Below are 25,065 nucleotides of genomic sequence, written 5' to 3'. Positions count from 1 at the left end.
AATCCTGTCGCAGTTAAGCAAGCGCTTCTGCACTATCGACACCAATTGTCGTCTATGATCCAACTGATGCGCCCTGAGCTCGAGCCAAGTGGATAAGAGCCATTCACAAAACTGATAAGTATCTTGACAATTGAAGGCGAAAGCTCTCTATCGCCTCTCAGAAGAAGTTGTGGCGCTACTCAGTTTTTTCTTCTCACCAGTAAAGCAGGGTTTGTTGCAGCAGAAGAAGAATCTAATCTTCATCAGAGTACTCGTCCTCATCGCCCTCGTCGGCAAGACCAACGACACCAGCTCCAGTCTTGGTCAAGTCTTTGCCGAGCGCCTTGAGTCGGTCACCAAACACGGTCCTCACACCCGGATTCCTGGTTGAGAGCGAATTAAAAGTCAGTCTCGGAGACGGGGCAAGCGAGGGCGAATCGCGAGAGCATGAAGGACTACTCACGTCGAGGTATCCCACAATTGCAAGTTTGCTTTCGAACCAGCGACAGCAAGAGTCGTCGGGTCATCAGGACAGAACGAAGCCGAGAAGACCTTGCCCTGCGCGGCGACAAAAAAAGAAGAAGAGACGAATCAGGTTAGAGAAATAGTAAAGAACCGTCGACTTAAGCAGAAAGAAAATTGACGTACAACTCCGAGATCTCGTGCAGTCACGAGCGAGATGTTCCTCTTGCCCGCCTTTGTGTCCTCGAGATTCCAAACCTTGACCATGTTGTCCGTACCTCCCGTAACCATGAACCCTTTGACCATCGAGTTGACGTCGAGACTCGAGACGGAACCATCGTGAGCAGCGAGCGTCCAAAGACTCTTGCCCCTTGCGACCTGACTCGCGCTGCTCGCGGTCGACAACATCCTCGAATCGTACGACTGAACGATTCCGTTCTCCATCGAGACGAGGAAGTTTGCCGGTTCCCACGGGTCCCATCGCAAGCACTCGACATCCGAATCGACTTTGGTACCGACTCCCGAATCCGGCGCGCGACTGTCGAACACTCTTACAGTACCATCCCAACTTCCCGACAACAGCACGGTCGGTTCTTTCGGGTTCCAAACGACCGATTGCACCTTGTCCGAGTGAAGGGTGTCGAACGATCGCAGTGCCGGACTCGAAGTCGGACGCGAGAGGTCCCACAGTTTGATCGTTTTGTCCGCCGAGGACGACGCGAGCAAGTTGCGGTGAGATCGATTCCACGAGAGGGACAGGATCGAATCGACGTGGTACTCGGCGTTGGCAACGACTTTGGGCTTCTTGGGCTTCTTCTTCTTCTTCTTCTTGCCGTTCGCATCGGTAGTCGAGATTGACGATTCGGTGATCGACGAAGTGGGTGCGGGTAGGAGTGAATTGGGATCCTTCGGAGGCGGACCGAGGATTGCATCGGGGTACAGGCCATCGACGACATCGAGCGACCAGATTTCGATCTCGGGATCGAGCGTACCGACCGCAACAAAGTTGCCTTTCGATTCACCTTGTTCGTTCGTGCGTCCAGGACAGAAATCGAGCCATTCGAGGCAGAGCGGCATGGCGGGCAGAAGGAGGTCGTGGTGCACGTAGAGATTCTCTTCCGATTCGTCGTACACGTAGATCTCGAGTTGGGAAACATCGTCTTGAGTCTTGGCGGCAACGATCAGGTTGTCGGTCGGCCGGATCTCGAGCTCTTCCCGTTCAAGCTCTTCATCTTCTTGTTTCTGGAAAGAAGAAAATAGACCGAAAAGGATTAGTACGTGACGAGTCAGGTCTTTTTGTCAAGTGGTAGTTTGGAACTGACTGCTTCCAGGGTGACGTATGGGTCGTCCTCGGCGTTTCCATAGTACGTCAAACCTTTAATGTTGCTGAATGCTCCCATGGCTGTTATACGAATGAATCAGATCCATAGTCCTTTTGTTCTCATTTCCCAATGAGGAGGCGACTCACCTGCGCCTTTCGATTCTTCCTCGTCGTACGCGTCGAGATTGTACGCTGCGAGGTCATCGTCCTCATCTTGCTTGCCAGTCGCTGCGGCCTTGATCTTTTTGGCGGCTTGCTTCGCGGCTGTGGTCGCAGCATCCTCCTCTCCTTCTCCCTCCTCCTCTACATCCATCGCGGCATCTTCCTCGTCTTCCTTGACCTCGTCATCTTCATTGTCGTTCTCGCTGTTTGCAAAAAGGAAACCAAACAAATCAAAGATCAGATCTCGACTCGGAAGCAGGGAGACGGGCTCCTCGCAATGTGGTCGGCGAAGGGTGGCAGAGCAAAAACCAAGAAGGGGACAAGCAGACTGACTCTTCCCATTCTCCTTCTTGTCCATCATCGTCCCCATCATCCTTTTCCAACAGTTTCGCGAGTTCCAATTCAATCTTGGCCCCTTCGAGTTGACCTTTGGCCAACTGCCCAATACGTTCAAGTTCTGCTTCATCGACCGAGTACTTGGTAGGGTTTTGTTTCGCCGCTCCCCGAGGGATCCACGAGATGGAACTGATCAACGAAGTCATGGTTTGGTTCCGAGATCTGATCGATCGAGGTTGAGAGGTTCTGCGATTCGGATCACGGTGTGAAACAAGGCCGAATTCAGAAGTCTAGGTGAACCGTATGGGCGAGGAGAGGCGGAAGTTTTGAACCGAGTTGATCAAAAAAAGTTGGGCTGGTGGAGGCGGTGTGAAAAAACCTCTGAGTGACCAACGAACGGTGCGATGGTCCAGGTAGTAGTGAGCACGCCGAGGAACCGTCGACCTAGTCACTGAGCTGGCTGAGGATGCTGCGCGAGGTGGAGGCGTAAAGCTAGATGTTCGTTCCGGAGTGCGAACGCCTCTAACAGGCATTATGATAGGGTAAAGGATATTCAATTGTAATGACCCTATCTCTTGCCAACATCAGAGTCCATGTACAGACATACGCCTTCGAGGGCGTTGGGCCTCGATCACAGACGATTGAGAATGCAACGAAACCCATCGGTTCTAGACGTGGTAACACTAGTCGAAACTACGTTCTTGTCGTTCTCCGAGTGCACTAGTTCTCGGTTCTCGTTCTGTCCCATTCTCGCTCGTTCGAGGAGATCCTTCAAACTGCTGTCCTCCCGCACTCGCCGCATCGCTTGCCGTTCCGAGGTCAGAACCAGATTCAGAGAGATCGGCATCTTCGATCTCGGCGTCGAGGTCGATCACTGGACCGCCTTCTTCGGCCTCGTCTCGATCAGAGACAGGTGCAGGATTCGTCCGTGTGGGTTGAGCAAGTTCAGGTTGTGCAGGATCAACCTCGAACGCAGGGGGCAGAGGCAATTCGAGAGACGTGTTGTGATGATTGCCTGCGCCGGCGCCTGCGACTCCAGAACCCAAAGCGGGCGAAGTCGAAAACTGCGACTGTTGATGAAAGAGGGGGATCGATCAGTCTCACAAAATTGGATGCTGCGAGCAACAAATGAATCGAGTCAAAGTTGCAGCGTACGCCTTCGTCCTCGTCATGAGTGTTTTGGCGTCCGAGCGGGATCAACCAGCTGTGTCCAAACTCTTTAATCTCGGCGCCCTGGATGCAATACCATTCTGTCAGTTTCTGTAATTGGAGCTGGACAGGAAGGTGGATACGGACCTGGTGCTCTGTGTCGTCTTCGAGCGAGTCGAGGGCATCGGATTCTTCTTGCAAAGTGTTGTAGCGCACAGTCGTTGCACCTCGCGCGGTTGACGTCGTGGCACCGAATGGAGGAGGCGGCAAGTCTCGATGTCTGATCGAAGCGGGTGCGTCCGAGAGTCGCGAAGAGGGCTGAGCGAGTCGGGCGAGAGTAGGAGGGAAGAACAGGGGTGAAGGCCATGCGCGAGTTGGCGAAGCTCTCCTGGCGGTGGGCATGGCTGAAGTTCTGAGCACAGAGGTCCCTCCGATCGCAGAATGGAGTCAGGCGTGAGGGTTGCGCGTGAGAGAGTGAACCAGCGAGTCGCTCGTTCGCTCTCGACTTTGACCCAACTCGCTTCACTCATAAACGCCATGTTTCAACCATTACTAGCAAGGCGAGCGACTAGTTCAGTACGCTCGGCGCGTCTGTTTGCGACCCGGACAACTCCGGTTGAACCCATCGTCGAACAAGATCAAGGTCAATCCGAACCCGCTCGACCAGCCGCCGTCACTCCCTTGCCCGGCGCGAGTGTCCTACCAGAAGCATTCCGAGCAGCTGCCGAGACTCCCACGCGCCCGACTCGCGATTCACTCGCGTTCGTGCCCTCACCTTCAACTTCTTCGTCCTTCTCGTCCCCGAGATCGTCTGGGTTCCGTTCGCACCCGTACAAACTGTCGGTACTCTCGACTCGCAACAACACGATCCTGACCTTGTCGACCTCTCCCGCGGGTGCGAACGCGACTTCTCAAGACCCTCACGTCCCGATCGCGTGGGTTTCGGCCGGTTCGGCAGGGTACAAAGGTGCCGCCCGAGGCACGTACGATGCCGCGGTCGAAGTGTCGCTCAAAATGTTTCAAAAGATCAAAGACTTGATCGAACCCCCAGTGTTGAGTGGAGGGGTCAAACAAAAGGCGAAAGGACCGAAACCTACAGAGTTGGAAGTCGTGTGGAAAGGGTTCGGACAAGGGCGTGATGCCGTGTTTAGGAGCTTGATGGGCGCCGAGGGGGACGAAGTACGAAGTTTGGTCAAGCGGGTCACGGATGCTGTACGCTCTTTTCTCCTCAGTTTGGCGCTGTTCGTCTCGCTCTGTTATTGACTCGGGATTGAATTCTAACGAACAGACTCCCCTCAAGATTGGTGGTACCCGAGCCAAGAAGAGACGAGTGTATGTTGCAGCCGCTTTCGTTTTCTCGTACGTTGTGCGCAACTGACGAGATTTGCCCCTGTCTCGCAGCATCTAAGGTGCAGGCTAGTTGTCACTTTTGATACTTGGCTTGAATGCATTGAATTAGACGATTCAAGGTCTTTGCTTGGAAAACACGAAAATAAGAGAGAATGTCCTGACACCGAGAAAATTTGGGCTCCCCGTACAATGTCCATGCCAGATATTTGTTTCTGGAGAGAGCACGAGAAGCCTGGCGGTCGTGATCAAGGATCGACGTATTTGGCGCAGCAGATAAATTCTTCGTCCCGCCGAAACGCGTTTCCCGGGTTCGCACGCCTGGACGCCAACGACAATGTATCCACCACGGATACCTTACTCGTTCCTGACTCTACTGTTGCTCGTTGGGTTCGGATATGCTGCACGACCACGACCTCATTCACTCCTCAAGCGGAACCCCACTTTCTCATCTATCGAATCGACTTCAACTTTGACTCAACTCGTGCACTTGTCGGATTTGGACAAGAACCTCGACTACACGGATGCCGAGAGCTTGTTGAGTCAAGTTCTTGTACCGAGAGCGGTGGGCAGTACCAACTTGCCCCGGTTGCAACGCGAGTTTGAACAACGGTTCACCCGACTCGGATGGGTCAGTCTCCCTTTGCAAACCTCGAGTGAACAAGCTATTAACGGTCTTGCTCGAGGGTTCAAACAGCATGTTGAGAAAGACACATTCTCGACTGCGACTCCGATCGGAACTCGAACGTTCACGAACCTAGTCTTTACTCACGATCCTCGAGCGAAACGACGATTCGTCCTGTCGGCTCACCTCGATTCGAAATATTTCCCAACCACGTCGCCATTGTACGGGTTTGTTGGTGCGACCGACAGTGCAGTTCCGTGTGCACTCTTGTACGATCTTGCCGAATCGCTCACCCCGTGGTTGAACGAACGTCGAGATCGAATTGAACGACAAGGTGGAGAAAAAGGGAGTCTCGACGATGGCAATGGACGCGGCGAGCAACACGAGACGCTCCAAATTGTCTTGTTTGATGGAGAGGAAGCATTCCAAGATTGGACTGCGACCGATTCGATCTATGGTGCGAAACACCTCGTCGAAGAGTGGTCGAAACCGTTACCGAATTACCACAACTCTGCTGTCAGAGACGGACAGAAGACGAACCTCGACAAGATCAGTCATTTGGTCCTGTTGGACTTGTTGGGAAGTCCGGATCCCGTCGTGCGCAATTTCTGGACGGCCACCGGTTGGTTGTTTGACGAGTTTCTGCATTCGGAACGCAAACTAGAACAAGCGGGGTTGCTTTGGACCGACGAGGACGACCTGGTTACAGAAGACAAAAGCAAGCACAAGCACAAACACAAGCACAAGAAACGCAAGAGCTTCTTTGTCGATCGCAAAAGCCCTCAAAGTTGGTTCGGAACGATCGAGGATGATCACTTGCCGTTCTTGAAGAGTGGAGTTCCAGTCGTGCATCTCATCAGCGTGCCATTCCCTCAAGTTTGGCACACTCTCGCCGTACGTTTTGCTCTCTACTCGCTTCCGAGATGGCAATCACGAAATCATGGGATCAATAGGACGATGCCACCGCGTTGGACCTCGACACGATCAAAGCATGGGCCTTGATCTTGAGGTTGACTGTTGCGGAATACCTCGGACTCGACCCTCAGCTTGCAATTTCTTCGCCTTTGTCCCCGGTAGCACGTGATGACAGCCAACGCGACAAGAGGACATCTGTCGTCGGGAAAGATGAACTGGTAGGTTCCTGTCTCTCGGCTGACATGATCACGCTCGAGCTGATCTGTCACGAATTTCTTCGCCCTGTCCGTGGTTTTGGGTGCGGTAGTAGCTTGTATAGACTGTACTTCCTGTTTCGATTCAATAGACGCTCTGTGAGCGCTCCCTGTGCACCCGCCCAATCAGGTGCGCCGAGTAAGCGCAGCGAGCGGTGGTTGCCTTTTCCATACGAAAAAGTCACGTGACACGGATCGCGGATCAGCTCATCCGGGCGTCTCACTCATCATCTCGCTCTACTCACCACTCTGCTGCCTTTGCTTCGCTTCTTGTGTCCTCTACCTTTCATCGTGGCTCTCACTCGCTCCCTGCTGATCTCGGCGACCTACTTTGCGTTCGTTGCGTGGTACTTCAACTTGCTGCCTTCACTCAACTCGATCCCGACCCCGACGACGCCCACTGTTCCTCGTCCAGCCCCTGTCAATCTCGAATCAACTCATTCCTCCAACGCTCTCAACATGTCCCTCCCACGAGTGTCTCGCACCGTGATCCAGTCCGTTCTCGCCAAAGTCAGTCATTCCTACTCGCGCTCGTCTACTTCACTATTTAGAACTGATCCGGGTCAACTCGTCCCCTTTTCCGGAAAAGGAAACACCGGAAGGCGCGGGTGCATTGGTCAGAAGATCTATCGGAACTCAACAATTGCGCAACTTTACTCCATTCCTCATGCTCGACAACGTGAGTGACGTCCCTCCTCTTTATCAAGGTCTCGAGCTCACGAATCGAGTGATCTTCACAGTTTGCGGTAGCAGAAGGTGCAGGGTTCCCAGACCACCCTCATAGGGGAATGACTACCCTCACCTACATGCTTGAAGGAGAATTCGAGCACGAAGACTTTCTCGGTCACAAGGGCAAGATCGGACCTGGTGTGAGCTCTACCCAGCCCCCGCACAAAAATCCTATGATGACATGGCTTAATTCTTCTCTTCATGTCGTCTTTTCCGTTTTTTTCTTTCTTTTTTACAGGATCTTCAATTCATGATTGCGGGAAAAGGAATCATGCACGCTGAAATGCCGATTCATGGACCTGGCAAGAAAGATCCGTTCGGATTGCAACTGTACGTCTACAGGAAGCCCCATTCAGGGTCCCCGTCACATTGTAACCCTCGATTAACATTTTCGATTGTCGACATGTTTGTGTCAGGTGGATCGATTTGCCAAAACAACACAAACTGGTCGACCCTTCGTACCAAGAGTTGAAAGCGAGCGAGATCCCATCTGCACATCCCACCGCAAACACTCTCGTCAAAGTGATCTGTGGCGAGTCGGATGGATCTGATCAAGAAGGAATCGTTGCGAGTCCAGTACGACCTCTTGGAGGATGTTGGTTCTCGGATTGGACCATTTCGAAACCTGGTGAACAATCGTTTCAAAGGATCCCTCAAGGATGGAATGCTTTCGTACGTGTCTCTTCTTCTTCTTTATACATTTCGCGGATCCAATCGGTTTCCTGTTTTCTGATTCACTATTCTTCGTTTTTTCCTCTCAACAGATCTATACATTGTCGGGAACGCTCAAGATTGGAGAAACGACAGTCCCAGCATTTCACACCGCAGTCCTTTCAAACGATCCCAATGCATCCGGAGTCCTACTCGAATCCATCAACGACAATGGCGAACCTACTCGATTCGTAGTCGTTTCAGGAGAACCCTTGGATCAAGAGATTGTCCAACACGGACCATTCGTCATGGATACTCAACAAGGGATTCGGGAAGCTTTTAGGGATTATCAGTATGGCAAGAATGGATTTGAAGGAGCTCATGCTTGGACTAGTGAAATCGGCGGTCGATAAAAAGGAAAAAAAAAGGCCCAAATCTTCAAATCACTTGTAGGTTTCAAACCGTTGACGTTTGGAGCAATCATGAAGAATCAAGACTAGTAGTTCATTTGGGGGAAGTGTATGTAGCAGAGAAGATTTGTGAGGAAAGAACGAGAGATAGAGAACGAGTGGCAGAAAAGGGTCCCTTGCACAACCAGGTGTTGAGAAAGAGACAATAGCCAAGAAAAGTAGTGCGGGAGGAAAACAAGACAGATCGCGACACAAGTTCAAGAGAAGAATAGGACGAGACGGGGGATACACTTGCAGAGAGAGAGAGAGAAATACTATCTGCAAAACAGGAGGTGCCGCAGGTTATGAGAGAAGAAGAACAAAACAAACAAGCTGGGATATATGGGATGGTTCGAGTAACAAAGAGTCTTTCGAACGTCAAAGAATCTCATAATGCTTGGTATTAAAGGGAGGGTTCGTGATTGGTGATAGGACATGATGAGTGTGGTGACAAAACTTGAGAATGAGAGATGAGATGGTTAGATGATTGAGAGCATTGGAGGAGGGGAAAAGGGTATCTGTCGCGTAAATCGAATCGGAGAGGAGGAGCTATGAACAGTTCAAGATAGAGAGAGAGAGAAAAGAGGATCATCATTACGAGGTGACAGTATACCTGATCAAAAGTTGACATACGTAATTAGTTTTGGCGCACAGATACAAAGGATCAGAAGGAGAAGGATCGAAACAACTCACCGAGTGGTAGAACCCAACAAGCTCGAGAAGAAAGCATCTTGTTCCATCTTGCTCGCGAGCGGTTTCTTCTCGGGAGAGGACATGTCAGGTTTAACGTCAGGTTTGACATCAACTTGATCCATCATCGTCGAGGTGGTTGCCACTGGTCGACAAGATGAATCACCTGCAAACGAAGATAGCGGCGAAGGCGAGTACGAAGTGGAACCCGTTGCAAAGTTGGCCGCGAGACTCGATGGAGAAGGGAGAGGAGGCAAGAGGTTCTCGGATCTCCGAGGTCGACTCGATGGAGCCGAAGTGGAAATGACGGGAGTTGACAGTAATCTCCGATCCATCGCGAACGAGTGCAGGTTCGACGAGATTGTCGGATTCGCTCGAGGTTCGCCGGATGTGTAAGAGTCGGAATCAGTTCGGGAACCGTACAGACCAAAGTAGTTGGGCGCGGGAGGAAACAAGGCGGGCGATTCGAGGTCCCATCGATTGTCCGAGTTGGCGTTAGCGTTCGATCTCCAAGCGGCTTCGAGGCGAGATCGATCACGCTGAGCGTCGGCAACTGCAGAAAGAGGCGGAAGGACCGGAGGAGGATGGGTTGGCGTGTGTACGACCTGACCCCACGGCGTGATGGGCCCGTTCGAGAAGACCGACGGTGAACCAGAAAGCGCGCTCAGGCTCGAGGAGGTTCCGAAACGAGGCGGAGGCGGGATGTGCAGCGAGAGGTTGGGTTTGTTCGCGCTCGCCGTGTGATGATGCGACGGAGCGGTATCAAGTGCAGTGGCATGTTCGTTTTGATCAACCTCCTCAGCGAGATACTGCCAGCGATACGGAACGGCGAGAGACGGCAATTCGTGTGAGTAATGATCGTCCGTGTATGTGGCGTCAGATGAAGGGTGCGAAAGAGCATTGGATGGTAGAGTTGCGGACGACCGCCGCACAGACAAGAGCGAGAGCTTGCCGGCCTGGGTTCTTGCGCCTTTGTTGACTTCGAGGTCGTACAAGACGACGAGCACAACGTCTCCGATCGCGCTTCCAGGGCTGAGCGAGATCGAGTCGTCCCCGAGCTGGGTGTCGGCAGGCACGACAAACTCTTGCACGACCGAGAACCCGGGGAGCATGTCGGCAATCGCTTGCCGCTCCTTGGACGACTTGCGCAGTGTCGGCTCGTTGAACCCGTCTTGATTGCCGCGCAGCAGCATGGTCCAAAAATCGGATCCGAACGAGACATCGTAACAGTATTGGTGGTCGAGCGTGCTCGTCGAATTCGAGATGGTGTCGAGCGGGACGGGTTCGAGCGTATCTTCGTACGTGATGACCGGGTCGCCGTGGCAATAGATACTCGTGATCGCAGTAAGCGGTAAAGCTTGGATCGATGTCAACTCGAGTCGAGTTTCGAGGGGCTGAGTCAGGGCAGTGCCGTTGATTCCTGGGATAGACAGCGGTAGATGGACGTGAAGGAATTGGCACGGCAGGTGATCGTTCATGGCCGGAATCGAGCCATATCGTTTCTCCCACAACGGGAGGTCTTCCAAGTAGACAGTCCGTCGGGGTCCTTCCGATGCGTCAAGTTGCGCGTAGACGTGCCCTTGCTCTCCGCTGCTCGTGCGAGCGATCATGGACATGGACGACGGTGCAATCGGACAAGCGATTGGCGCCGGGCTCGGCGTCGGAGACATAGCGACGGTCATTCCTTGCAAGGCTCGGGTGATGCCGGAAGTTGGGGTCGTGGCGAACCCAGTCGGAGAAGGCTGCAACTTGAACGGCGAATGCAGAGTGTCATCCGAAGACGAGTCCGACCGATGCAGGTGGGGAGGTGCGAGTGCGTGCAGGGTGACATTCGTCGACAAGTCAATCGGAGGATGATGAGGGATATTGCTCGCCGACAGTGACCGCTCGAGGAAGACTGGGGGCGCATGAGGCGATGCGAGACCGTTCTTGCCAAAGAACAGCTCGGCGTTGCCAGGCAGGAACCGATCTTCGCCTTCAACTGGATCAGACACGAGAAACATGACTGGAGAGTGCAACGAGAGCGATGGCCCGATCAGAACCAATTCCGTCGAGGTGCGTGCAGCGAGAAGTGTTCTCACATTCCTCGTCCTCTTTCCGCAAGTTCTTGAGGACCTGAATGTGACTCGACACTTGCTTGCGAGACCGTGTTTTGCCAGTATGCCGGAAGATGTAGTCGGCAATGAGCTCGTTGCGTCCGCACGGTTTGCCCTGGATGATGAGCTTCTTCCTTCCCAATCGAGGGAGCAAGCGCAGCGCTGTCACGATTTTGAACAGGCGTCAGTCTCCCCGAGCCGCGTCGTTGGCAGAGAAGAAAGAGTGTGCGCACCCGTCTGGAAGCACTCTTCCACCGCGGGGGGCCACACGTCCTCTCCGTCCTTGCCACCTGTTCGCGGGGTGAACGGAGATGCAAACTCGCGCGATCCCTGGGTTGAACCAGTCGGCGACAAGTGGTGCACGTCGGGCATCGTCTTTCTTCGTTTCATGCCCGGTCGGTCGACAGCGCTCACGTGCTGCGGCGAGACGAACCCTTGCGAGGGCGAGAAGGAAGGGAAGGGGGTGTAGAACGAGTTCTGCGGCGAGTTGTCGAGACTCTGCTCGAATGTGGACGGCGAGAACGTGCTGAAGCACGATTGGGTCGAAGCGTTGCGACTCATGGGAGATGACGCGATGGTCGAGATGGAAGTTTCAGGGGACGAGAGCAAGTTGTAGTCTGGGAACGGGGCCGAAGACGGCGAGCTGCCACATGCCGAGTATACGGGGCTCGACGAGACTCCTGGCTGCATGTCCTGGAAGGTGCGTTTGCGCATCATGGTCGCCGAAGCCGGATACGAGCCCGAGAGAGGAGGCGGAGGGGAAGGGTACGGTTGCTGCATCGTCGCTGCTCGTAATCGCGTCTAACGCGCTCGCCTGTCGTCTATAGCAGGTTCATGTCAGTACTGCCGTCGAACCCGACCTCGAGCCGCGCCCAGAGTCGAAATCGGACTCGGATTTCGCAGCGCTTGCACGCGCCGTGACGCGTGCGAGAGAAGCGGCCGAGCGCGAACTCGTACTGGGTGGGCGTACCCAGCTACAGCTGCAAAGAGCAACGCACCTGTTCCTACTGCCCGAGTTTGTCGATGCCGGGGCGAACGCTGTCGAAAACGAGGGCGAAAGGTGGACGAGTGAGAAAGTGATGAAATCGCCAGGGGCCGGGGGGGATAGGCTCCGATAAAGTTTTCCGGGCGTGATCCGGGGATCCGCCTTGAAGAGTCGATGAACCGAGTCGACTCGGCGTAACGCAACGCACGAGCGAACAAGCACGAGAAGAAGCGAGGGCCGAAAGGAATGCGAGTCGGAAACAAGTCTAGAATTTAGACGATAAAAAGCGCGGCCCGACGATCGTCGCCCGTGCCGCGAGTGCAAACAAGGTTCCGATTAGCATTGGCTTAGGATCGCCTGCCGAGACGGGCTCTACACTCGAGATAGACCTTTAGGTCCGAGGAATGTGCACTTCGGACAGGCGACTCCAAATGTGTGGTTATTTCGAGAGGTCCAAGCAGGGTCACGTTACCCTCACTGTCCGCAGTCGCCTAGCGGACAGGTTTTTTGTCATCGAAAGTGTACCCTGCGCTTAGACACTCGCGACCCAAGTTGCCTACTTGGCCTCGACTGGTTCATGTGTACGTAGGCATCGATTTGAAGTGTGAAAGTGGAGGCACCTCGTCTCGAGTGTGAGAGTTGAGCTGTCACGGTGTCCGTCGCTTCGAATCGCGAGGGATGCCCACACCGAGCACGTGGCCCAACCCTCGTAGTCTGCCGGCTAGCTCGACCGTGCCGCCGACCATGGCCCGCCCTCATCGCAGTCTCGCCGTTCGCTCAACCCCGCGAGGCTTGATCGTCCGACCGTACGATGACGCAGCGACGGGCTCGTACCGAGGCGCAGCAGTACTCGTTGAATGGAGGGCCGACGCGCCCGTGCCGCTCGACGACTGGCAGGACGACCCCCACGGCGATCCCGATGACATGTTGATTCAAGTGGATGGCATCGCTGGACTCCTCAAAGGTTTCTCAGGTATGCCGTGAACCACATCAACGAGTCCTTCCGAGACGATCCAGCACGGTCCTGACCTCGTAACAATTGCGCTAGACAACTATCTGATCCTGATCACCGACTCGAGCCATGCCGCGACTCTTCCCGATCAGCACTCGAGCAAAGTTCGTACCGTCAGCTCGCTCGTCGCCATCCCGCTCGCCTCGCCCGAAGCAGCCCAACCCGTCCTCGCGAAACAAGCCGCGCGACAAGCTCGATACCGCGAATCTGTCAAATCGATCGGCAATGCATTGCAAGCTGTCAAAGCGCCCCAGTCCGACACGAGTGACAGCGAGGAGAGTGACGACGAAGACGAGGCAGTCGAGGCAGATTCGGTTCCTGCCGCACCCGTTGTGAACCCAAAACGACCGTTCTGGCAACGAGCTTTCTCGAGAAATCGTGCTCAAGCCCCGCAACCGGGGTCTCACGACGGCAGTGTCGCAGCTGACCAATCTTCCCTGCCCTCCTCGGAATCACCTCCGCAAACGACCAAGGAGCCGCCGCGTGACCCGAACGAGGCTCAGCCTTCGAGCACCGCCGACACTACCTCGCTGCCGACGACCGTGGTCGAAGCGACAAACCCGACTGCGCAAGTAGATGATGCTGATGTTAGGGAATCACAAAGGGAACTCGACAACAAGCTCGTCGCCGAGTTGATTAGGACGTTCCGCGGGCTCTACTTTTCGTTCGAGGCGGACATTACCCGCACAATGCAAGCCAAGGCGACAGAGTCAAAAGGAGACTCGTTCAACCACCTACCTCTGTGGCGTCGAGCGGACAAACGATTCTGGTTCAACGCTCACCTCATGTCATCGTTTGTTGCGGCAGGAGTCAGTACATTTTACTGCTTCAACGCCGGGGTTGGGTCACTGACAGATCGCTTCAAAAATGTAGCTGCATTCCTACATTCTTGTTCTGCAACAAGGTTTTGCGCAGGAAGTTACGGTCGCGCTGCCTCTGCAACCGTACGAGTCACTCTCTGCTGGCATCGATCCCAGTTCGCCCACTTCAATCGACCTCACGCTCGTCCTTATCTCGAGACGATCGATCGAGCGTCCCGGGCTTCGGTACCAACGTCGAGGCATCAACCCGAGTGGAGGAGTGGCCAATTTCGTCGAGACCGAATTTACCGTCTCGTGCGTGCGAGACGGTACGAAACACCACTGTTCGTTCGTACAGATTCGAGGCAGTATCCCTGCATACTGGTCACAGAGTCCGTGGGCGCTCAAACCTCCTCCGGTTCTCGAGCGTACGCCGAAAGACACCAATGCAGCCATGGAGAAACACATTGATGGACTCGAGTCCCGGTACGGACGACTCGTGCTCGTCAACCTCGCCGAACAGACAGGCAAGGAAGGTGCTGTCGTTGCGGCATTCCGAGGCGGAATCGAGAGCTTGAACAGACCCGAAGATCGTGTGCGGTAAGTTCCTCTCGCATTCTTTTTGCCTGAATGAGGACATCTTCTTTTGACTCGATCTGACTCGACGATGGTCCGGGCAGGTACCTCGAGTGAGTTTACTTTCAGATTGAAGCCTATACGAAGACTTCTGACCAGATTGCGGGCGAGACTAGATGGGATTTCCATCATTTAACAAGAGGGATGAAGTACGACAAGATTGCAGATGATTTGATCGGCCAAAAGATCCGGGATGACCTTGAAGAGCTACGGTCAGTACCATGCTGGATGTTCATGTTCAGTCAGAGACAACATCCTCATGATCTTGTGCTCTTACACGTATGGACAGTACATTTTGGTCGACACCCGAAGAGACCTACTCGCTCCAGACTGGAGTCTGTAGGATCAACTGCATTGATTCGCTCGATGTCAGTTCCTGTATGCTCCCGCACACAGCTCTACCGATGGCTGATTCTATCTTGTCATTGGTGTTGCAGCGGACGAACGTCGTACAGAGTGCGATCAGTCGCTGGGTCCTGAACCGGCATCTCGTGCATCTCGGTATTGCATCAGGCGAGACCGAAGGCATGCACGATGCACTCGACGTCGCTTTCAACGCGCTTTGGGCCGACAACGGTGATGCAATCAGTCGAGAGTACGCGGGAACCTCAGCCCTCAAAGGCGATTTCACGCGAACCGGCAAGAGGAATCTCCTCGGAGCATTGAACGATGCTTCCAACTCGATCGTGCGGCTCGGGAATTCTGTGGTCACCGGTATGCTCTTTAACCTCTAATTCCTCCTGAAAACCTTCTCGTTTCAAGGCCCTGATGTGATCCTTTTCGAATTTCGCAAAAACCCCGAAGACTTTTTCAAGCAGGCGTCTCTCGATTACATCCTCGGAGTGAACCGATACGCGTTTGAAGAATTTTCGGAACGTCTCGAAACTTCTGATCCCCGAGAGATCCTCCGACTGTCACAGATTCGACAAGAAGCGGTTGAAACTTCGGCGAAAGAAGTCTTGTGGGAAGGCGAGGACAAACTCGATGGATGGACTCTCCTGTCTCCGAGCGAAATCGACACGATCAGACCGGGACGAGGGGGCAAATTCGAGGAAAAAGTCTTCCTGCTCTCGAACCGTGCAGTCTACGTTGTCGAGTTCGAATACACGTTGCAAAAGGTAACGTGTTTTTCTTTTACGCATCGCGATTCATATGCGCCCGGACAAATAGCTGACGCTATCGAGGGTCTTGGCTGCTTTTTCAAGGTGGTGAGCTCGGTTCGAATTCCAACTGGTTCGATCCTGTCTATTCAGACGGGAGCCTACATCCTCTCTTCACTCGATGCTTCAACTTCAAACGTGTCGGAGAACTACGGGATGATCCTGCGATACGCTGCGATAGAAGCGACCGAAAAAGTTCGAACGTACACACTCCAAACAACAACGACGAGTCCTCAAAAAGATCGCGACAGCGTCACTTCCAAGAACGTCGGTTCGAGATTGTCGGCGTCGATGATGAATGGATTGAAACCTCTACGTCTACCTGGAGCGATCTCGACGTCGAACCCAACTCCGACAACTACGAAGAACAAGACGATGGGAACTCCTACTACTGCGACTCCTGGAACTGCTGTTGAAGGATCCGATCGAAGAGACGAACACTTCTTTGCGTTCAAAGCGCTCAAACGTGACGCGATCAAAATCTCGAACCCCAACAATGGACAGAGTCAGATCATCGATTCGAGGAGTCGCGATGGACACGATCATCCTGGTACGAAAAGTCAAACGGCGAAAGAACTCGTCAAATCGATCGTTCACCAAGTTCAAGAAGAAGCTTTGAAATTTGGTGCGGTCGATGAGGAATGGATTCAAGAGAAAGATATCATAAGGTGAGTAGAGTTGACTCAAATTAGCTTTTCATTGAAAACTGACCCTGCTCGTTCCATCCCGAAATTGTTCCCCCAAAACAGTCTCGCTGAAGCGAAAGCTCAAACTCCACTCGTAGACAAACTCTCGCATGCTCTGTATCGAGCGATCTGGCTCTGATCTATCAAACCAGATCTTCCATATTTCCCTTCAATCCCTTGTTTTCTTTCTTCTTTCTTTTTTTAATTTACCTGTTGTCTTTTTTTCTCATTGTTTTCTCGAGATCCTCTTTTGTCGGGAAAAGACGAGTTGTTCCACGAATGATCTGGTTTTGATTCGATTCGTTTAAAAGAGAGAAACGAAAGAGTTGCAGCGAAGCAAATTGTGAAGGAAGCAATGAATTCGTTTGATAGGTACAGATTTGAAAGGTGAGAAAAGAGAGAATGAGATGATGAAAAGAGGGGGAAGAATTACACAAAAAAGAAACAGGGAAAAGTGAAATCAAGGTATTGGCTAGTTGGGGGGGCCATGAAAAAAGGTCAAAGAAGAGCCACAATAAGAATGGTTGAGAAAGCAGTTCCAAAAGAAAGGGATTTGAGCAAGAAGGAACTCGAGATGAAGCGAGAGGATTCAAGGGAGAAGATAGAAAAGAAAAACGATGGCGAGCCGCTCAGCGGCCAAGTAAAAAAAGGAAAATCTAGACTTGGAAAGTCGAAAGAAAAAAAGAGTCCCGCAAGATTGAAGGACTGATCAAAAGGGTAGAGAGAGAGATCAATGTCTTTCCTTGTCGAGGACTTCACCAAGTGCGACAAAGAGATCAGCGTCTCTCGAAGCGATCAAACTCGAGTGTCGTTTCAACTTGTCGGTTCTCATCTTGGTTGGCGAAGAAGTTTGACTAGAAGGGACACTCAATTGGTGTTGTGGGAAGTCGGGAGAGAGGGGTGAATCGGATCGTTCGAACGGGGCCAATTGAGGAGGTCCGTTCGAAGTGATCGTCGTGTGCGAAGGAGGTTGTTCATCTTCGTTGATGGGCGACAGGAGCGTTGGGGTTGGAGGTGGCAATGGAATGTTGGCAGGGTTGATCGGAGACAGAGAACGCTCGATCGCGCCAAGAGGGGCAGCGGCAGGGGCAGAACCTGGGGAGCGAATCTCGGACGCGAGAGGAGCGGTAGTTTGTTCACCGAGGCAATCGAAGGGGAAGACTCTGTGCGAAACAACATCAAAATAGGAATCAGCTTTGCAAGAAAAAAATAAGACATGAGAAAGATTCGTACCCTTTCGCGGGAGGAACGCCTGAAGACAGGTTGAGTCCGAGAGCCCATCCGTCGTCGTACTTCATCAAGACTTGTACCTTGTCACCAGGATAGAGCACGAGTTCGTCGTCGAGGCTCGGATCGAATGTTCCCTTGACAATCCTAATCTCGCCCTGACCCTCGCTGTCACCGAACGGACTCTGTTGTTGTTGCTGCTGCTGCGGTGTTTCGAACGGTGCAAGGGGTTGCTGAGTCTTGGTAAGGAACGATTGTCGACGATTGTCAAGCTCTTGCTGCAACTCGCGTTGTTCGATCGATTGGTGTGAGTTAGACATGGACGAAGGGCGAGAAGATTGAGCAGCGAGCAATCGAGCAGCTCCGATTCCAGCCGCACCGGCAGATCCTGCCGCCAACGCCGTTGGAAGCATGTTGCTGCTGTTGTTGTTGTTCGGGTGACCGAGCAGGTTCGCGGTCGATGCCGGTAAGGGTTGGTTCGAAGGAGGGTAGACAGGGTTCCAAGCATCCTGCGTGTTGTTGTTTGCGCCGGTGTAGAATTGTTGTTGTTGCTGTTGCGGTTGAGAGGGAGGAGCTTGGTTCCACGAAGTGGCACCGTACCCTCCTGCGCCTTGAGCTCCAGGGTTCTGCATGCTCTCTTGCGAGAACGTTTTCTCTCTTCCTCCAAACAACGAACTGTCGTCGCGAGCAAACGACGATTGGTTACCCTGTCCATCCCAAGCGTCTCCGTCTTCGTCTTGCTTCTTGTACCCTCCGCCCGATGCAGCTCCGACTCCTGCTCCCCCGATCAACCCAGTTCCCGAACTGCGTGCGAGACGAGCGTTCCGTCGCTTGCGCCAGACGAAGAATCCGCATCCGATCGCGAGGACGGCAATGATGGCAATGATGGCTCCCGCGATCGCTCCCCCATGCGAGGTCGAAGGTGCTTCGTTCGATTTAGGCGAGGCATTGACCGGCGTTGCCGTGGCAGCGTTGAATCCAGTCTGAGAGGGAACGACCGCAGCAATCTACATGAATGCAGTAAGCATGAGCGAACGGAGTAGAAGCGAGACAAGTGAGAGAGAATCGTGCGCACCGAGCTCGAGGAAGAGGTCGTGCCTCGATTGCGCGTGTTGGCAGTGGTCGAAGTCGAGGTGATCTCGTCATCGGCGGTCGAAGCTGTCACAAGTCCGCGAGTGCACAAGTTAGCAAACATCCGGAGAGCGACCCAATCACGTTGAAACGCGCGCAACCAGTGGCGAGAGGAATGCTAGGAGAGAAGCTGGGCGACTCACTGGACGAAGTGACGACAGCGACCGAGGAGGACGAGGCTACGGGAGCGAAAGACGTGGTGCGGGTCGAGGCGGTCAAGAACGAGGGACGTTGGTGTTGCGAGACGGTTGCTGTCGGAACAAGAATACAGTCAGGAACACTTCATTGACTGTCTACGGCTATGAGGAAGGGCCGTACTGGTCGTGTCGGTAGCTGCTGCTGCTGCTGCGAGTGCACTCGAGCGCATGCGCTGGCGTGCGTTCTGAGTCGTGGTCGAATCGAGCGTGTCGGTGACCCGTTGTCGCTTGTGGTGGTGCAACATGCGCTTCTGATTGCGCGCGATGACGTCGTGCGAGTCGCTCATGGTGGTGTGTCGAGTGCGGCGAGCGCGCGGCGTGCCAAGAGGATCGAACCAGGGGTGGATGCACGCCGGCGAGAGGAACGCGCGTGTGGGCTCTCGAGTCGAGTGGCTTGGTGCGCGCGAGTACGGACCAAGTCGGAGGGAAGCGAGCGAGCGCTGCGAGAGGTGGTGCTACCGTGTGAGAGTCGTTTGATCGGGGGAAAGGAAGAGACAGAGGCGAGAAGACAAGCGGTTGAAACACAACAAACTTGCATGCGAGCGCGACGCCGGAAAACGCGCTAAGAATCCGTGGCGGCTCCCGTTCGACACATCCTCCAGTACGACCTTGTAATCAGCCTCGCTACACTCTCCAGAGCGTGTTTTCTAACAACATTGACGCGACCAGACCTCTAGAGCGAGATGCGAGCGAGATGGAAATACCTTCACACTTGAACTACAATTGGTCAGTAACGTTTGAAAAGTCTCGAGTCGATTAAACCGACTCGGACCCGACTCGCTCGATCGGCCCTCCTGCGTCAGCGAGTGCGTTTCCGACCACGCAGTACAGTACATCGATAGACGCTCAGCGACTAGGAACCCTTAACCTTGCGCGCATCGATGGCGGCCTCGACTTCGTCCGCTTCCTACTCGGCGCTCTTGCGTCGCTCAAAACTCGCCGCGTACAACCCGCACATTGACCAGGTGTACACGACAACCGCACCTCACCTCGCTCGTCAAAACTTTGGTCTCAAACGCCCGCTGCCGGCCGCGACGACAAAAACCTCGCCCTTCGTTCGCATCTCGGATCTCGACTCGCGCGAAGGTCGCACCGTGTTCCGCAAAGCCACGCGAGAAGCGAGTTATGTCAAACGATGGCAAGAGACCGGCGTCGGACTTCAGGTCGAGGCGTACGCGAAACACGGCAAGAAGTGGGACAGCCTCCAGGTTCACAGCAGGTTTGTTCCTACCGACCTCGCGACTGGACCCAAAGGAGGTGCGATCCCGGAACCTCAAGACGCGAGCGCAACGTTGTCGCGCACTCCAAACTTCCTCACCATGACCCAACACGAGTTCAACCAGTTCCTCAACTCGCTCGAAGGACGCCGCGACGAGTTCAAGCAGTTTGTCGCCGAGGAACACCTCAAGCTGAACCCGAACGCAGACGTTCAAGACTTTGACCTGTACGCTCACGCTCAGAGCAACCCGAACGACCTCGTCCGACTCGCCGAACGCTTCCTTCGGACCCTGCCCGCATCTCGAGCTTCGTCGGGTCCGCTTCCGATGGTCCACCCGACCCTCGCATTGCAGTACGCTACGCCAACTCCGCTCGAGTCTGCCCTCGCCGCTCCGATCCCGGGTCGCCTGTTGGGACCTTCTCCGACCAACACGTTTGGTCGCTCGGCTTCGTCCGGAGGACCCCTCTCGGCGTACAAGTTCAGCACCGGTCCCGAACTGTACTCGTCCGTCTTGTCGACCGTTTCGACCGTCAACGCTCAAAACGCTGGAGGACTCGCAACGACGACGTTTTACCCGGATGCAGCATCGATTCGTTCGAACGTACCGGGACGTGCGACGTTCCGATTGGTCAATCCGACGATCAACCCGAACGGGTACGCGAACCGTACCGCGGTCGAAACTTCTGGGTTGCGCAAATCGGCCAGTTTCCGTCCCGCGACGGCCGAATACGAACCTTCGCTCTTGTCGTTGAGACCGATTCAACTGAACCCGGTCGTCGATACGCCTCACTACACTTCTCATTCTCCGGCATTGAGACACCCGATCGGAACTCCCGCGTACTCGGGTTCACTCCCTCCTGAACTCTCACGTCAAGGTTCTCGTGCTTCGGCTCCGTCATCGAACCGTTCAGGTGGGGTCAACCGAGTGATCCCACAAGGGTTGTCATCGTTCTTTGACAACCCGGATCCAAACTCGATCACTTCGAGTTTGAAATCGTTAGGAGTCAACCCGAGAGGACCTCGAGACATTGTTGCCGGCAAGAAGAACCGAAGGAACAAGGAACAACAGGAACAATGGCTTCGAACGAGGGAAATGTTGATGACGGATCGAGAAACTGAGAACCGAAGAGGAGGGTCAACCAAGAGGATGGGAGGCAAGAAGGGAAGTAGGTCTGCTGAAGGAGGGAACCAAGCTTTGTTGGGTAAATTGTCGAGCCTTCTCGAGTCCTAGATGACTTCGTTTGCAAAATGTATACAATTCAAACCGATGCCTGCCATCCGAGTCGAGGGGTTGTCCTTCTCGAGCGTCTCGAAACGTTCACGCCTTGAAAACCCAACGGACCTGACTCTTCCATCTGCCGAGCTTTGATCCGCCAGTGAAATAGAGTTTCCATGTAGAATATGCATGAGAGACTCTTTTGTGAGGAATGTGCTCAAGGAACGCAAAAGAAAAAAAGGCTTATCGTTGGCATGTTACATCATTTGAGCTTTTTTCAAAACGTTTCAATCTTGGATAGATCAGATTGGTACCACTGGCTCTGGATATCTTGCTTGCAAGTGGGTATCAGTCAGGAGAAAGTTCCAACTTCAAGCTGGGCTTGTGTGCGACAGCGGCGTCCTTTGAACCACTTGGGTCTGGTCTAGATACACATTGGGTGAACACTCTTTGCTCTTTGTTAGCGAATGCTTGAGCTCTCTCTGGAAGGAAAGAAAAAAAAAGGTGGGCTTTGTCGTTGACTTTGGGAAACAATTGCATCTGTTTCGGTTCCACGCAAACGAAAACCATTCCGACAGTAGCTATAGCTCGGAAGAGATCGACAAGTCTGGGGACTGGACCCAACTCGCTCAAGGGTCTCTTGTGTTTTTTTGGCGTCAAAGAGTAATGCCGGGTACTGCAATGTGTTCTTTGTAACGCTCAGCTTGTTGCAAAGGTGCAGGTAGACATTTGGGGTTGTTTTCGTTGATACAGGTACAGTACAAGGTGGTCGGACCCAAAGTATCAGGCTCAAAGGATGAGGGGTCCAGGTAAGAACGAGAAGTCGAAAGAAAAAAAGACAGGAGCAACGAGGCAGAAGGAACGAGCAGCGGTCTCAGGTACACATGTAGCTGAAAACGAGAAACACCATGTCAGCTCCGATCGGGAAAAAGCAAACGAAAAGAGAGAGAGAGAGAGAGAGAGAGAGAGAGAGAGACGACTCAACTGGTCGTCATCGAGACCAGAATACAGTAGACCATCGTCCGTCATACCTGCAATCATGTCCCTCACTTGGTCGATACTGACCGAGACGTGTCTCGCGATCGCGGCAACGTTGATCCCTTCTCCTCCTCCCTCTCCCGCGTCCGTTTGTTCCTTGATGAACCTCCAGATGGCTCGTTGTCCTGCAGGCAAGTCTCTCGCCGCATCGTTCGAAGCTCCTCCGTCGGCCGTGTACGGGTTCCCACCCGCTCCATCGTACGGTCGATCTGTCACCATCGAGGTATTGTTGCCACCTCCAGGCTGTTTGCCAAAGGAACAAATGCTATTGTCAGTCCCGACCCTCTCTCTCAATCTCTCGATTGAAATTTCTCCAGAACGTACGGGTCCACGGGTAATGTACTTGTGCACGTAGGCGCATTCGATCAGGTGAAAGTTGATCTCGTTGAAATCTTCAATCGCCCGTACTCGTTGAGCGTTGATGTGACGTTTCTCGGCAAAAGTCTTGATCGAACCAATGATCCTCACGTAGCGATTGTTTCTGCCGAATTTCACCGAATGGATCAGTGTGCGGACACTGAGGAAAGGCGGTACTAGCCAAAGCTGATAAATAAGGTCCAGAAACTGACTCGAGAGCAGCTAGTCGAGGATCCATATCGACATCAGGATCACTCGATTCGATCCACATTCGACAATCAATTTGACCTGTTTTCAAAACACTTGATCAGCCACTGGTTTGGTTTCGATCATAAAGAGAGGGATTTCCCAACCTGTTCCATCTTCGACCAAGAATGTTGCCTGGGTAGTCGTTTGATTTACACTTCGGATACAAGCGACGAGCGAGACCTGTTTTCGGATCAATGCAAGTATGAGTGTTGCACTTTTCCCACAAAAAGGTTCAGAGGCAAGTTCTGGAGAGAGTTCAGGTAACTTGCATCTTTGCACTCTGCTCCATCAATCATGAATTCCGCGTCTCCAAACGCTTGCGATGCACTCAACACTTGGTGAATCGTAACGGGTCGTAATGCCATCGATCCAGATTTCTAGGAAATCGGGTTCGGGAGCAACAGGACAAGTGTTTGAGGAGTGAGTCTCCAAGAACGTGTAGCGGTTCAGGGATCGTAGTGTGTAGAGACTGACCTTGCTCCCACCTCCGTTTGGTGAACCCTGAGAGCCTTGGGAGCCAGCCATGAAACCTCCAGCGTAACCTGGGGGCGGCGACCACACAGTCAGCTGATTCACAGCGCGTCGTGTACAGGTCTAGAAGTGTCGAACTCACTCATGGTGTGCTGGAACTAGTTGGATAACGAGGTTTGAGGTCCGAAGCGATTGATGAGGATGAAGGCCTCGCGGCCGGTCGACGCGCCGATTCGCGTACGCGCAATTTTTGACGTTCCGACCATGGAGACACGAACAAAATTGACTGCATCCTACTTTGCGCAACATGAAACAAACGGGTATAGTATAGCTACAAACGAGAAAAATCGAGAAAACGAAAGAAAAAGAAAGAAAAAGGGTGTAGAGACGACCAAGCGTATCGTCGGCAGCGATTCCCTGGTCAGGTGACTCGCTTCTTCTTGCTCGCCTTGTGCGTCTGCTTGCCTTGCTTCCTCGCGCTCGCTTTCCCCTCCGGGACTTTTTTGCCGGAAGAGGATGAAGCACCGCCTCCACCTTCAAGGTCTTTTGGGTTTGGATCTGGTGCCGCATCCTTGCCTGCTCGAGGGTCACCGCTTGCGTCTTCCTGCATCGATTCCTCAGCCTGATTTCGTGATTCGACGCTGGGCTCGGCTTCCGGTTTCGCTGGAGGAAAATATGAAGGAATGTTGTCGATGTCTAATGAGAGGAGAGGCGGATAGTTGGACAAAAAAGTCAACACCTGCTTTCCTTCTTTCCAGCTGATGGATCCGGTTCATGTGACACTCACAGGAAGCGACGTTGACGGCTTCGAACGCGCAAAAGATGATGTGATCAATCTGGATGGAATCGTTTCAATGTCAGATATCAACGAGACGAAGATTGCTTGAAATGTCCTTTACCTTGTCGCCGTCTTCCGAATCGCAAAACTTTCTCACTTCGTCACAGGCGACACGGGCAGCGTCATCAAGTGGATACCCATATCTGAAAAGCAGATACCCTGATTCAGTCTTTGATCTGCGAAGCGAAACGAGAGAGAGATAGAGAGAAAAGGGGCTCACACGCCGGTCGAGATACCCGGGAATGCGACACTCTTGATGTCCTTGTCGACACACAGTTTGAACACGGTTTGATAACAACTTCTCAGTTCTCGTTCCTTGTCTTTGCTCTTCTTCGACAGATATATAGGTCCGACGGTGTGCGCAACGAATTTGGCAAACAGGTCGTGCCCGTCCGTCATTTTGGTTTGACCCGTGTCACACCCTTTCAGCTCGAGGCAGTCTTTGAGAAGTCCGGGACCTGCAGCAAGGTGGATCGCTCCATCGACTGAATTTACAAGCACGATAGTGAGAGGAGAGTCCAGTGCGAGCCATGCAAGACGAGGTGGATAGACGTACCTCCGCCTCCTCCGCGGAGCGTAGTATTGGCAGCGTTGACGATGCAGTCGACATTGAGTTTCTGCAGGGGGGTGGGGGGGGGGGGGGGGGGGGGGGTGGGTAAAAAAACCCGTTTTTTTTAA

At 53.4% G+C, this 25,065-nt stretch overlaps 11 protein-coding genes across 11 annotated transcripts; 5 read left to right on the top strand and 6 right to left on the bottom strand.

Annotated features, from left to right (window-relative positions):
• Nucleotides 1-232: 232 nt before the first annotated feature.
• JCM15063_000782 (WD40 repeat domain-containing protein) lies at nt 233-2,466 on the bottom strand (the record flags this gene model as incomplete). Its single annotated transcript, XM_076680676.1, has 6 exons — nt 233-362; nt 443-537; nt 628-1,683; nt 1,764-1,843; nt 1,910-2,127; nt 2,258-2,466. The coding sequence occupies 6 exons, from the start codon at nt 2,464-2,466 to the stop codon at nt 233-235; spliced, it is 1,788 nt and encodes a 595-aa protein (XP_076532168.1).
• A 477-nt stretch (nt 2,467-2,943) lies between these two features.
• On the bottom strand, nt 2,944-3,811 carry JCM15063_000781 (uncharacterized protein; the record flags this gene model as incomplete). The annotated part of the gene is made up of 3 exons (XM_076680675.1): nt 2,944-3,330; nt 3,416-3,493; nt 3,557-3,811. The coding sequence occupies 3 exons, from the start codon at nt 3,809-3,811 to the stop codon at nt 2,944-2,946; spliced, it is 720 nt and encodes a 239-aa protein (XP_076532167.1).
• A 135-nt stretch (nt 3,812-3,946) lies between these two features.
• MRPS18 (mitochondrial 37S ribosomal protein uS11m MRPS18) lies at nt 3,947-4,787 on the top strand (the record flags this gene model as incomplete). The annotated part of the gene is made up of 2 exons (XM_076680674.1): nt 3,947-4,621; nt 4,698-4,787. 2 exons carry the CDS (start codon nt 3,947-3,949, stop codon nt 4,785-4,787), a joined length of 765 nt encoding a protein of 254 aa, XP_076532166.1.
• A 306-nt stretch (nt 4,788-5,093) lies between these two features.
• Nucleotides 5,094-6,606, top strand: JCM15063_000779 (uncharacterized protein; the record flags this gene model as incomplete). Its single annotated transcript, XM_076680673.1, has 4 exons — nt 5,094-5,387; nt 5,454-6,275; nt 6,335-6,514; nt 6,604-6,606. The coding sequence occupies 4 exons, from the start codon at nt 5,094-5,096 to the stop codon at nt 6,604-6,606; spliced, it is 1,299 nt and encodes a 432-aa protein (XP_076532165.1).
• Nucleotides 6,607-7,009: 403 nt separating this feature from the next.
• Nucleotides 7,010-8,343, top strand: JCM15063_000778 (pirin family protein; the record flags this gene model as incomplete). The annotated part of the gene is made up of 6 exons (XM_076680672.1): nt 7,010-7,060; nt 7,140-7,229; nt 7,291-7,419; nt 7,518-7,609; nt 7,696-7,951; nt 8,044-8,343. 6 exons carry the CDS (start codon nt 7,010-7,012, stop codon nt 8,341-8,343), a joined length of 918 nt encoding a protein of 305 aa, XP_076532164.1.
• A 630-nt stretch (nt 8,344-8,973) lies between these two features.
• On the bottom strand, nt 8,974-11,945 carry TEC1 (Tec1p; the record flags this gene model as incomplete). The annotated part of the gene is made up of 4 exons (XM_076680671.1): nt 8,974-8,992; nt 9,073-11,074; nt 11,151-11,327; nt 11,399-11,945. 4 exons carry the CDS (start codon nt 11,943-11,945, stop codon nt 8,974-8,976), a joined length of 2,745 nt encoding a protein of 914 aa, XP_076532163.1.
• Nucleotides 11,946-12,828: 883 nt separating this feature from the next.
• Nucleotides 12,829-16,583, top strand: JCM15063_000776 (uncharacterized protein; the record flags this gene model as incomplete). Its single annotated transcript, XM_076680670.1, has 10 exons — nt 12,829-13,123; nt 13,199-13,971; nt 14,036-14,562; nt 14,643-14,651; nt 14,715-14,810; nt 14,888-14,966; nt 15,036-15,312; nt 15,403-15,716; nt 15,804-16,426; nt 16,508-16,583. 10 exons carry the CDS (start codon nt 12,829-12,831, stop codon nt 16,581-16,583), a joined length of 3,069 nt encoding a protein of 1,022 aa, XP_076532162.1.
• A 591-nt stretch (nt 16,584-17,174) lies between these two features.
• On the bottom strand, nt 17,175-19,286 carry JCM15063_000775 (uncharacterized protein; the record flags this gene model as incomplete). Its single annotated transcript, XM_076680669.1, has 5 exons — nt 17,175-17,607; nt 17,678-18,678; nt 18,747-18,829; nt 18,946-19,053; nt 19,121-19,286. 5 exons carry the CDS (start codon nt 19,284-19,286, stop codon nt 17,175-17,177), a joined length of 1,791 nt encoding a protein of 596 aa, XP_076532161.1.
• A 594-nt stretch (nt 19,287-19,880) lies between these two features.
• On the top strand, nt 19,881-21,449 carry JCM15063_000774 (uncharacterized protein; the record flags this gene model as incomplete). The annotated part of the gene is made up of 1 exon (XM_076680668.1): nt 19,881-21,449. One exon carries the CDS (start codon nt 19,881-19,883, stop codon nt 21,447-21,449), a length of 1,569 nt encoding a protein of 522 aa, XP_076532160.1.
• An 859-nt stretch (nt 21,450-22,308) lies between these two features.
• On the bottom strand, nt 22,309-23,695 carry RFA2 (Rfa2p; the record flags this gene model as incomplete). Its single annotated transcript, XM_076680667.1, has 8 exons — nt 22,309-22,324; nt 22,420-22,715; nt 22,797-22,953; nt 23,042-23,117; nt 23,183-23,258; nt 23,348-23,455; nt 23,553-23,620; nt 23,692-23,695. 8 exons carry the CDS (start codon nt 23,693-23,695, stop codon nt 22,309-22,311), a joined length of 801 nt encoding a protein of 266 aa, XP_076532159.1.
• Nucleotides 23,696-23,970: 275 nt separating this feature from the next.
• Nucleotides 23,971-24,872, bottom strand: JCM15063_000772 (uncharacterized protein; the record flags this gene model as incomplete). Its single annotated transcript, XM_076680666.1, has 4 exons — nt 23,971-24,245; nt 24,337-24,385; nt 24,449-24,530; nt 24,608-24,872. Coding segments are annotated over 4 exons (671 nt in total), but the record flags the coding sequence as incomplete, so codon positions are not given.
• Nucleotides 24,873-25,065: the final 193 nt, after the last annotated feature.

Source organism: Sporobolomyces koalae (assembly GCF_050403365.1).
Source record: "Sporobolomyces koalae JCM15063 DNA, S_koalae_JCM15063T_v1_ctg43, whole genome shotgun sequence".
Lineage (NCBI taxonomy): Eukaryota > Fungi > Basidiomycota > Microbotryomycetes > Sporidiobolales > Sporidiobolaceae > Sporobolomyces > Sporobolomyces koalae.
Note: the sequence above shows the minus strand (reverse complement) of the source record. Positions and strands in the feature narration are given on the sequence as shown.